General features: G+C 36.4%; 1 protein-coding gene across 1 annotated transcript in view; it reads left to right on the forward strand.

The window, feature by feature from the left end:
• The window catches only part of Dp1 (satellite-binding protein 1 Dp1), a 189,693-nt gene that overhangs the window by 55,256 nt on the left and 121,265 nt on the right, over positions 1 to 13,172 (forward strand). The window contains exons 3-4 of the mRNA XM_090372689.1: positions 4,326 to 4,587; positions 10,636 to 10,860. Coding sequence (XP_090228815.1) covers positions 4,360 to 4,587; positions 10,636 to 10,860 — 453 coding nt within the window. The 5' untranslated portion in view covers positions 4,326 to 4,359. The remainder of the gene's footprint in view (positions 1 to 4,325; positions 4,588 to 10,635; positions 10,861 to 13,172) is intronic.

Consider the following 13,172-nt stretch of genomic DNA (forward strand, 5'->3'; position numbering starts at 1 on the left):
CTACCATGGAATAGACTTGGATTCCCAGAAATATTCCCACCTTGTGACAGTTTCCTCAGACAAATATCACAAGGTGGGAAGCTCACCCCAATGATTCAGTGGGGGACAGGTCTCCAACGTCAGCAAAGAACTTACAAGAAAAGTTGGGTAAGCAAAGTGATTCCATGATAGGGTGATGAAAACCATTTACCACAAGGAATCCTACTCAGAGGGGGGATGCATTCCTTAAGGTCAGCAGAAGAGTAAGTGAAGGTAGCAAGTGCCATCCTAGAAGAGAAAGAGAAGACAGAGAATCCTGTAATGGGAAGAACACCCATATCATTATCAAAGTGGCCCTCACAAAGGGGTACAACTCCCATAACAGTGTGAAAGGACTGCATTTAACACAAGATCCTACCTAGATAGGAAATCCCCATGTCAGAAGAAAGGAGAATACCCCAAATGGGATGCTCTGGTTTTTAAAATTGCACATTAGGGAGCCCCAGTGTAGGATTTTCTACCCCAAGAAGCAAGAATTCCACTTCACAGCTGACCTCAATGATGTAGAGTCCATCAATGTCATCACTAGTGTGCAATTGCAGTAAATCCTATCCCAAGTGGTTAGGACATGACATATATCTCCTGGCATATCCTTTGTCAAGAGAAGGGACCCAGGTGTCAGTAGGAAGAGAGAGAAATCCTCTCAGTTAAAGACAAGGATCCCATGATGGGGAGAGGAACTCATCAGCAAAACCTTACCAGAATGGAAAAGGACAACCATTCAGGGCTGCAGGCATATCAGGAGTTATAGAAAATCAACTGGCCAGCACCTATGGTAGTGAGACTGAAGCATAAGGAGAACAGTCTTGTACACGATGTTGGTCGTGCAGCATCGTGTAGAGGATGCTGCACAAACAGCATCCTCTTTGTCTCTTAAAGTACAGCAATCGTACAATATCAGATCACAGTAACATTCACCTACAAAATTTTTTGGTTCAGTTATGAAGTTTGTTTTGAACCCACATCAAACAGGAACTTGTGGACATTGGAGGAGAACTTTGTCAATGACAGGTGGAAACGATGTTCCCCATACCCGATAGTTATAGGTATTCACACTGCTGCTCAGCCAGAAATGAGCATCATCTAATAGTTGTAAGGTTGCATGTCATCCACCTGTATCCTATCCAGAAGCCACAGAGCAGCAAAGTCTGTAAATTGTTGTGGGTTACACCTGTCATTAACCAGTGCATCACATGGATTTTGTAAGGAAACCATTGCAGGATGAATGAAACACTTAGCTTCTTGATGTTTAGTTATTGCAATACTACTGGATGAATGCATTTCATGTGGCATCATCAGACACAGCAGCAGGGATTTTGTTAACTGCATTCTCAGTTGGCTGGCATCCTCTTCAAGGAGCTATAGAAAAGGCATCTGTTTCTTTAAATTTTATCATAATTTTGCATAATCCAATTTAGGGAAATGGGTTCTTAAAATTTTAAAATGACAATACTTCAAAGCACAGCAAAGTGCTTTGAACTTTGGTCACATCTGCATTTATTGCACTTAAGATGTACAAAGGGTACTAGGAAAGTTTTGCAATACAGCTTTGTTTATTTAATTTTTTCAAAGTAATTTCATCTACATTCAATACACCTCTCCATCCTCTGAAACCAATCTTTAAACCAGTTCTGCCAAGTTTCACTAGGGAGTAAAGCACACTCGTTGTCCCAAGCCCGTAGAAGGTCCTCATCACTGGAAAACCGCCTTCCTTATAGCTTCATTTTCACATGCGGGAACAGTGCAAAGTCGCAGGGAGCAAGGTCTGGACTGTAGGGAGGGTGCTCAAGAAGTTTCAGTCCTGTCGTGGTTAAATATTCGGTGCAGGCTTTGGCGCGGTGAGCTGGAGCAGTATCGTGATCGAGGTACCAGGTGTCCATTCTTGACTTTGGCCGCAGGTTCTTCATAGATCCAATGACTTTAGGCAGGCATTGTTCAGTATACCACTTAGCTGTGACTGTCTTCTGCGTGTCCAAAACGACACGTTCCATAATTCCACTCGATTTGAAAAATACAGCTATCATTTTCTTCTTTACAGATCGGGATTTTCTGACAATTACGGGTGTGTCGTCATCATCAAAGACCCAAACTTTGTTTTGAGCTTTGGTCGGCAGATCGTAATAGTACAGCCAAGTCTCGTCACCTGTCACGATGTTGTTCACATACCGAGATTGTCCCTTATCAAACTTTTTTAACATCTCCCGGCACCAAGTCACACGTCGTGTCATCTGCTCTTCAGTCAGTTGATGCGGCACCCAGAGAGAACAAAGTTTCTTCACGTGCAAATGATCTTGCAGAATCGAACGAATTGCTGGTGCATTTAGGCCCAAAGTATCCTCTATCTGTTGGTAGGTCACTCGCCTGTTTTCGTCAAGCATTTTCCTCACAGCAGTAACGTTTTCCTCCGTAACTGACGTTCGTGGCCTTCCCGGCCTCTCAGAATCCTCCAGAGTGAAATTTCCCCTTTGGAATTCTCTATACCACCTGAATATCGTTGTACGATGTGGACAATCATCATCTAGTGCAAGAGTCATTTCTTCTAAGCACTGGTCTATGGTTAAACCACGCACGAAATTATACCGCAAAACTGTCCTTATCTCATTTCGTGACCACGATGCCATCACAAGCACTTTACACTCTCACTACTAATGAATAACTGAGCCCATCGACTTGGCGCGGCGGCTACTATGCACATATGAACATGTCTCAACATGCAGCAACAAGCAGCTTCCTGTGATTCATTGTTGCGTCATATTGCAAAACTTTCCTAGTACCCTTTGTATTACTAGTCATACTATGAATTTATTTTGCATTCTGGCCACTGTGCAAAATGCATACTGGTGTCACTTTTTGGAATGGCTACACCTCTGGATGGTTCGTGGTTTGCTACCTACAAGTGGCCAAAATAATCCACTTTAAATGTACTCACCCTTATGTATTCAAGATCTAAAAATAAGGTACAAACAAGTATAGTATGTGGTAAATGTTCAAAAGTGGAAGCATTTTACCAGCAGTTGTTAAAGATAGTATGAGTAGTTTTGAACAGAAAGGAGAGGTCTGTGCATGTGATATCAAACCAAAATAGCAGCAAGACTGGAGAGTTGGATAAATATAGAGATAGAAAATGTGATTCATTTTCTGCATACATGGGGGTAGCATACCAAGCACATTCATCATGAACTTATTGCTGTGTGAAGAATGCATTAAGAGCATGAAACAAATTTCTATGGGGTGCATTGAATTCCTTTACAGAGGTGTTGTCTGGATGATAAGCCACTCTTGCTCCAGCAGTGTGGGTGGGAAGTGTTGCAGCATCCTGCAGGTAGTTCCGAATTTGGCATCCTTGACGTTTATCTCTTTAAGTCCATCAAACCACCTTTATAGGGTCTGTGGTTTGTATGGTGAAGATGTTATTACACTTGTTAAGAACTGGTTAAAGATATTTTACCAGGATGTATTAATTTCCTGCTAGAATAAATGTCTAAACTGGGTTGGTAATTATGTAAAAAAGTAATATTGTGATGTTTGCACATTAGCATTAGGAGAGGCATATGATGCAAGCTTATACATCATCAGCAAAAAAAAAAAAAAAAAAAAAAAACTTTCCATTTCACCCATCCATTCACTGCAAAAGTTTGCCCACTTCTTGAATTTATTTAAGCTATCAACCTCCACAATGATAGAAAGAAGTTGGTTCCAGCAATCAGCAGTGTAATATGTACTCAAGCAATTGTATCTGTGTTAATAAATGCCATGTCACAATGTTTTTGTGCATCTTACTTTGGATCATCCTTTACACTGTCAAACAAACTTGTAGAACTTTCTGCCTTTTTTGGTGTAGATTAGGAAATTTGACCCAATGGAGATACTTATAAAATTTTGGCAAATCCCTTCTTTGAACTTTGCTTTTTAAGCAGCATTGCTATGATGAAAGTCAATTAGCTTGAGTTATAAATTTAGTTTTTGTAATGCAAACTATTTTCATTTATTATAACGTGTGTGCGCACGCTCGTGTGTGTGATATAATTAAACAGTTTAGTAAAGCATTTAAGTATGTTTCAGGGGCTACCTAAAACATTGTGACATACTCTGTATTGTGCATCACTGTGTTAGACATTCAGAGGCTCTCTTTTGAGTTTTCTATTTATACATAATGGCTGTGCTGATGTTTTTATTTTTTCATATGTATAAAATTAGAGAACACTTGTTTGCTTATTTAAAAAAAAAAAAAAAAATATTGCACATGCTCATTTCCCTTTTAAATAAGAATAATTGTATTTTTACAGGTGTACTGTATGACTTGGCATTGAACAACCAAACATGAATCTGGATATGTCTCAAATAACTCTTAATACTGAACATCTTGGTGCTTCTAGCCATAGAGCAACTGCAACTATTTTGGATGATGGTGTGATTTATGAACCTGCATATAGCTATGATGAACTCTTCCCTTCTTTGCCTGAAATGGAAGCAAGGCAAGAGACTCCACAGGTTGATGGAGTTCTCTGGAGTCAGAAGATGAAAATGAAGTCATCAGTCATCACACAGGTTAGTTCTGAGTTATTGACTATAACTGGAACTTTGTCCATGATATAAGTGAAGATTTATGTGTTACATGTATGTTATTAATTACACTAAATGCCATCAAGCTTTGACAATGCTATAATGCAATAAAATTATTATAATTTTGAGTAATGTAATTTTGGAATCAGGAAGATCGGATCGTGGTTTTAAATGCAAGTTTGAAATTTCACTTGTATGCATTCAAGTTCATTAGTATTAATATTGGCCATAGAGTTTAAGGAAGCAATGTTTCTGCTACATCAAGGGAAAAAAATAAATAAAACTTTCCCTTTCTCCCATAGGTACTGATCAAGTTTGCTTTTGAATTTCCTCAAGTTGCTGCCCCCAACTGCCTACAAATGCAACTTATTCAAATGATTAACAGCTTTTTCACTAAAGAAAAACCTCTAATAATCTAGTCTTTAGCTCCTTTCCCCTTTCTTTCAGTAAAGACGCCAGGTACTGTTTTAATGCTGATATTGAAATAGTTTGAGAGCACAGCACTGCTTAGCATTATAAATTTTTTGTTTATGCTCCAGGGTGGTAGTAGTAGTAGCAGTGGCATTTGATGCAAGAAAGCAAGTGTATGAGCTTATGCAGCATCAGCCAAAAAAAAAAAAAAAAAAATCACACCATTCCCTCCAAATGCCTGTCCAGTTCCTCTTTAAATTTATTCAACCTATCAACTTCCACAACAGCAGATGGAAGTTTGTTCCAGCAATTAACCACCCGCTGGCTAAAGGCAAATTTCCGCACATCTAATCTACATCTGTCTTTTCTTAATTTGAATTTATGCCCCCTTAGGTTCGTAATCTGAACAAGTGGAAGGATCCCATCAGAATTCAGCGTGCTCAACCCATTCAAGGCCTTATACACCTCAATCAGATCACCGTGCAGGTGCCTAGTCTCCAGCCACTGCAATTTGCAGAACTTAAGCCTCTCTTGGTAAGAGGATCCCTTCATTCCCCTCACCAATCTTGTTGCCCTTCTCTGTACACGCTCTAGCAAATCTACATCCTTCCTAAAATGAGGCCTCCAGACCTGTACGCAGTACTCAAGGCGTAACCACATAAGGTCAGAGGTGTTTTCAAGATAGAGAGAATACAAGAACATTATACTGCATTTAGTAGTCACATAGGCTTGAACCACAGCCACTCAAAGCATGTGCACTTTTTGTACCCTTTCACAGAACCACTCGGCTGTGGAGGCCTTTGCCTTTTTGTCTTCACTGCCTGTAACCATGACAGAGCTTGGGCTCTTTAAAATCAACTGTGTTTATTCATGAGTTTACCCAAAATTACTAGTATTGTTTTCAATCAGATAGTATTGCTGAGAAGGGTGAAACTGTTATTCATTAAAAACTTAAAAGGGCATTATTATGACCAAGTTTAGTAATACAGTCGATTCCGGTTATTTGGGACACAACGGGACTAGTGCATTTTGGCCTGATTAAGCGGCTGCCCCAATTATCTGAAGTTTCACGTAAATAGTTAAAAATACAATGGATCTCCCCTTTACAGTTGGTTCACTATACAATCAAATCACATTACAATGGACTCACCATAGTAAAGTACCATTCACTATACGATGTGTAGTGAGCGCTGTCATTGTGATCACATTTGTGAATTGAATTTTGATTCTATTAAATGGTGATTCTAATTAGCGAAAATAGGAGGAATATTATCCACAGGTTATAAAAGTAAAGATATATTAAGCACAAATTTAGCCTTTATTACCTTACCAGTTAAAAAATTAAATGATATATGAAAATTGGAAGAATATACGTGATAATTGGAATAATTTATACGTACTGTAATGTGTACATACTAACTAGTTGACATTTCTGTTCACTGACATTTGTGGGTGGGGGGGTTAAAATTTAAAACAGTAAAAAGATAAGCAATCAATAACAAAGAACACGGCACACACAAATTGCAAGTGAGAATGGAGTAACAAGTTATGAAGCTTTAAAAATAGGAATGAAGAGAAGATTCTGAAACTTTAATTTTTTTATATGATTGAAGATTCCATGGAAGTGTAAACACATTTCATCATAATAACCCACAGAATTCCAGCTGTCGGTATTATCACAAATTCAATAAGATCAAGTTTACTGTCCATTTATGATAGATTGCACTAACAGAAAAGCCTAATAAACAGGTGACTGTTAATTGTTTTTTATTGTTTTATGGTTGTGACCTCCAGAAATCCGACTGAACCACATGGTATGGTCAGAAACAATCATAGGGTAATCTCCAGTGCTGCGGTCTCCTGCCCCGATTAAACGGCATGTTGTCCCAGTTAAGCGAAGTAAACATGGCTATTTTCTCGATTGGGTTCTGTTTTTTAAGATTTGCCCCAAATAAACGGCTGCTCCGATTAACTGATGGCCCATATAACCGGAATCCATTGTATTTGTTTCAGTCATCTTGTATCAAGCAGCGAATAAGTGTGTTGAATCTAAATAAGCATGCAGGTGTTGTGCAAAATGAAACTAAAAATTGAAAACAACTTTTGCTATTATTTGGTTTTTAGGAGGATTAGCAACTAAGGCCATATTGCTCCGGATATATGCGGTGGTCATTCCCTGACCTTTCCGCATCCTCGGTATTTGGTGTTCACAGGCTCGAACCCTGGTCTAATCAAGAAGCGTGTGTTATGCACAGCTGCTCCTGCCCACCCGGCTACGGGGGCACAACTTTTGTCATGAGTATAATATAATTTCTATTATTGTGCTGCATTGGCTCAATGCAGCATTTCAGTGAAAAAGCAGGGTACTATTTCAACCTAGGTATTGAAATATTCGAGAAAATAAAATAATATTTGTTCAAACTGTGCCCCTGTTATTTTGATGGCAACAGTACATTATACAAATAATTTTCTTAGGAGAGGTGCCACTTATTTGTAGTAGTAGGGTACGGATGCAGTTAATATAAATATATTCACAGAATGAGAGAAAAGTGACATTTGAAATGCCTTTACTTTTGCAAATTTTAATTTGAAAGTAGCCATATTCTATAAAAATGAATGAAGTCCTATTGATTTAATTTCACCTCAGATAGATAAAAAGCTCTTTACAGCTAAATTTCTTAAATTATACAATTTTCTGCTGGTGATTATCACAAATCATCATTTTTTGCTATGTGGCACTTAATAAACATAATATATATCTATTAATCTCCCACAGTGACATGACTACAGTTACAGAGTGTCCTGAAAGTCATCTACCAGAAGGGAAAATAATAGTGTTTATAATTTTTGTTTATTGAAAGTTTTATTTTGACAAGATCAAAGTAAAACTGAAATTGGAGAAAACAGTTACCATAATATTTGTTTTTGGAGAGGTTCAGGCATCTTATAGATCCATTGCAGTACATTTTATCAGCTGCACCTGAAAAGATTCATCAGTCAAGTCAGAGGATTAGTTGACTATTTTAAGAGAACTAAAAGTGTCCATGACTGTGCCTGTAGAGGTAGACCATGAATTTCTATTAATGAAAAAAATGTGTGCTTGGAAAAGTTGTAATGAGTCCCGAAAAGTTTATAAGAATGGAATTTATTACTATGGCATGATCATCAGGTTAGAGGAGTTTACAGTAAATCGTGAAACAATCGTTACCCATATTTAGTGTCACGCGTGATTGAACTATAGTCCATTCAAAGAACAAGTGCTAACTGCGCTGTTACTCCTGACCACTCGGCCATGTCAGGCCTTTTTTCCATTAAATTCCATTTACACTTCATACAAGAGCTTCATGGGGGCAACACGAACTAAATAATTCTGTGAATGGTTTCTGCAAGATGAAAACCATTCATTATTGTTTATCTGTGAGACCTTGCTTTATCTTGATCGTGTCAAAAGACAATTTGAGATATTTGGCTGGTGAACAACTAATATGAACTGAAACAACATGAGTTCATTGCAATCCACAGTGAAACATCTATGTTGAAGAAATTTGTCATTCTTGTCGTCAAATGACCATTTTTCTTACTTTTATATATTGAGATCATTCAAGAACAATTGCAGGACCACAGCATAAAAATGTTGTGACCTTAGAATCAGGAGTTGTTTAAAAGTAAATGGCAGAATATATGAAATTGAATATGAATATATGAAAATGTGTGAATTAGAGACACTGCACGTAGAAGAAAATGAGAACTATTACCATTGGAGAAATGCTTGCCTCATCTTGTGCATAGCAAAATTTCTCAGCTGTGCTGAGACCATTGATGCTAACTTAAAATTTGTTTTTGATATGAAGTATTACTGTTAAGTTTCATTTATTTATTTTTTGCTTAATTTCTTAAAGTTGATTATGAAATGAAAGTTTTCTGTTATAATTTCAATTGTCAAAAAATACAAATTTATTGTAGAGCATGGTTAAAGCTAGTGCATGGTTGTGAACATGGCTAAAGGAATATGAAACAGAGTGCAGTTTTGATGTTAACCATGCAGTTAATGACCTATTTAAATTGTAATTTATAAAAATAATTATAAAAGTTGGATTATGTCTGGGCCACAAGGTCTGGAATGCATTTTCCTCCCCGGTTTTCTTCCAATATTGTGTTGTTCACTTGATGCTTGTTCACTATAGCACTCTTTATTTTTATACCTTTCCCTACAATAGCACTAATCACTCCACACACTTGGGAGGAGTTATCCATTTGGATGCGGGTGTTTGGGTGCCAGAGAGGCTTCATCCAAAAAAAAAAAAACCTGATGCTCTTTAATTCAATTTTTCAATCAACTAATTCAAAGTGCTTGCCTTCAAAAGAGTCTTCTTTGATTTAAATTGACTTTTAACCAATTCTGTAATTAATGAAAAAACATCAGAATTTCTGGAAATGCTACCACAATGCACTTCCACTTTTATGACAAGGAAAAATTTTGAAAGCTGTCTGTTCATTTCCACAAAATTATTTTTCTTGTCCATGAGTAACTTGCATCTTTGTGTTAATTTTCTGTAACTGTTTGTTCTGCACAAGCTTCCTACGTCCATGTCTATAAATTTCTGTGGTCATGAAATGCTAGGTGGAAAATTATTCCACCTATTTCCACATGAAATAGGTGGAAAATTACTGAAGTGGTCACTGTACCATTTCATGCATATTACAAAAATATATTCTTTATACACCTTCCCACCCAGTAGTGTTATAAGAAAGGGAGCACCTGCTCAGGGTTCTAATTAACTGAATTTTATTGAAATGCTATTTATAAAACTTCTCTTTAGGTTCTGTCGTTTCCTGGCAGGGAGTTGCTTTTAGCTGCACACTGACCGAAAACAGCATTCAGCAATGCTGTTTTCAGTCAGTTCTAATTTACGTATTGTTTACGTACATTTTATGTCTGAGTGATTGATTTTAGTCTACTGAGTAGGCTTCAACTTCTTTTTCTTTTTTTAAATGGCCTCAAAGAGATAAACGAAATCAGCTAAGCTAATAACATGAAGAAACTGAAATTCTAAAGTAAGTTTTCTTGCATTTTCTTACACATATACTGTATTTATTGCATAATTTATATATTTTTAAAGTTGATATTTAACAGTTTAAATGTTTCTACTACATTTAATATTGTTATATAGAAAAATGGTGCTCTAAAATCAGCCAGAAACACTGGTCACACATAACCAGTTAAAATTATATGCATTATATCCTATGGATAAATCTCTTCTGCTTAACTTGGCTCCCCTTAGTGCCCTGGTTTTATGGGCCCAATTAAGAGTGCTAAGCACAGTTGACTAGTATATTGTTGAACACTGGATTCAAAACTCATATCCTCAAGCTGATTAAGAAATGCATTCTGTGTGTGTGTGTGTGTGTGTGTGTGTGTGTGTGTGTGTGTGTGTGTGTGTGTGTGTGTGTGTGTGTGTGTGTGTGTAGAAATATCAGTAATTAACAAATATTGTCAACAGTGCATGCTTTGTTTGCCTGGTCTGTGATTTTTATAAATATTATATAACATCATATCTGATTATTAAATTTTGTTTATTTTTTGCCAGCTGTATGACTAAATTGATATGCACATATTTTAAGGTATTTCATGTTCCTGTTGAAGAGAGGCGTTTTAGGGAAATAAGTAGTCAGAGATTTGGTGAACAAGGAGAACAGGCTAAAATATGTGCAGACATCATGCAGAAAACTGGTGCTCATATTGAAGTCAGCTCTTCCAAGGATCAGAGTTTAACCATTCTCGTTACTGGCAAAGAGGAAGCAGTACTAAAAGCACGCCGTCAAATTGTAAAGGAATTACAGACCCAAGTAAGAACTGCATTATGGTGATCAGTTCCTTACCTTAAAAGTAGACTTAGGTTTCTTAAACTTTCTCTTCTATTTTTCCTCTCATAATTAGTTTAATGTTTCTTAAAGCCCACATTACCCTGTAAGAGAATGACTTTTACATTTCTTGCTTAATACATAATCCATATACAGTTAGTCCCCAACTTACGTAAGCCTGAGTTACATAACTTCAGACTTAAGTAAATTTTTTTGCTAAAATCGTAAAGATACTTTCTGTATAATTTTTAAGAGTGAAATTGAATGAAGGTACAATAAGTTTTTTTTTTTTTTTTTTTATTTCCATTCCAATGCAAACTATGTTGGATAATAACTTGCGGCATAACTAGAGTAACATTTCATTTTCGGCTTTAAAAATTCTGGAAGAAATATTTGACAATGTGTGTTTGAGACAGGTGAACTACATCAAAACACTTTAGAGAAACCCCACAATGTTCAAGCCACATAGACTGTGTCCCATCAGCTATTTCTTTGGAGAATTACACTTTAGCCCTCCTTCTCTACATCCTTTCCTTCCTTTCTTTCTGGACTGTAGAGTCAGTTCAGTTTTGTTTGCATTTTGTATGTAATATTTGTTATACATGTCAGGTTATTGTGGTGAAGTCGAAATTCACGTTGTCCTACCATTTTCAACGACTTCACATTAAACTATCATTGTGTAGTGTGTGTGCTTTATTCGCATGTCGTAAGGTGTGACATCATCTCTTGTAACTTAACCCTGTGAAGTTCTTTACAGAAAACTTGATTTTGACCATTATCATGGTGCTGTCTAAGAGAATAAGTGAAAGCAGTACTACTTCACTGCTGTACCCAAATAAAATTTTTAATTGTTGTGGTATACAACTATTTTTCTTCATTCTTCTCAGGATATTATATGTTTATAATTTTTGCATATCAGAGATGTGATAGCAATATTTTATTAGCCATTCCCAAGTTACGTATAACTCTACTTACGTAAGAAATCCTGGAATGCATCTCTTACGTATGTCAGGGACAGACTGTACTTGTTTGTGCACGTTAGTAAGTTACATAATCCATATACAGTTAGTCCCCAAGAAAGATATACAAAGAATTATACATTATATATGTAGCAATGGGCAAAATAGGTTTGCTACTCAATGCATCAATCTCATATTGGGGAGGCATTTTTTTGCCTTGGTATTGCAATACTCTAAATGAAAAGTACTGCTCCAATAGAGAAGTATATTTATTTTAATTTAAAGTGTATGCCACTATTCACACCATGGTGTAAACTCTGATTGGAATCTTGTTGGTGGGTAAGTAGGTACTGTGAACATCTAAACAACTGAGTGACAAGATGTATCCATAATATGTGGGATGGTGCAGTGGCTAAAATAAAGTCAAGTAAATTTAGGACAAAAACCTCATGCTGCAAAAACTATAAAACATTATTGTGCAAGTAGGGCATATGTACATAGCAGTGAGAAGATAATTTTCTACTTGGTGCATGCATCCACCTCAGGTTCAGGTATTTACAGTGCCTACCTCCCCACTAATGAGACTCCAATAAGAGTTGGAACTGTGATATGGGTAATGACATACACTTAAATGAAAAGCAGTATACTTCTCCATTGGAGCAGTGCTTGTTATTTGGACTAGTGTAGTGCCAACTTGTGACAAAGTTTATCCACAATGTGAGATTGATACGTTAAGTAGCAAATCTAGTTTACTCATTGCAACATACATAATGAGACCTGTGTCCTAAACTTGAACATAATTTAAGAAGCAGTTGTACTCTAATTTTTCTGATTGTATTTAATTCTTGATTTATATTAAAAATATCTTCTCATAAAGAAGATATTTTTAATATCTTGTGAAAACCTTGTGGAAGATTCATTTCACACAGCAATATTTTCACTAGTATATAGGTGTCAGCTCACTGGATTTATGTCAGAGACTGTCTTTTTGATGACTTCTGCTTACTATCCTGTTTTACTCAGTCTTTTCCATGACAAAAATAATAAAAAATATAGTTTTGCTGTTAAATTAGGAATTTTAAAAAATTCTGCAAATTTCTGCTTGCTTTTGTTCTTCATTTCTAGTTTATGAATTGGTCATCAGGTGCACTAGTATACTGTATATGTTTCAAGAAACAATAACGGTAAAGGTGAAGAAACAACTTAACACCTGACAGGGTTCAGCTGCAATCTTTTGATATATAACCTCCCTATTCCTTTCTGATCTGTCTTAATTTCGTGGTAATTTTTTGATAAAAATATTTACCAAAACTTTTCTGAGTTCAAATGTTTCTCTTA

The sequence above is a fragment of the Mastigoproctus giganteus genome, chromosome 4 (assembly GCF_048544385.1).
Source record: "Mastigoproctus giganteus isolate SK-2022 chromosome 4, ASM4854438v1, whole genome shotgun sequence".
Taxonomy (NCBI): Eukaryota; Metazoa; Arthropoda; class Arachnida; order Uropygi; family Thelyphonidae; genus Mastigoproctus; species Mastigoproctus giganteus.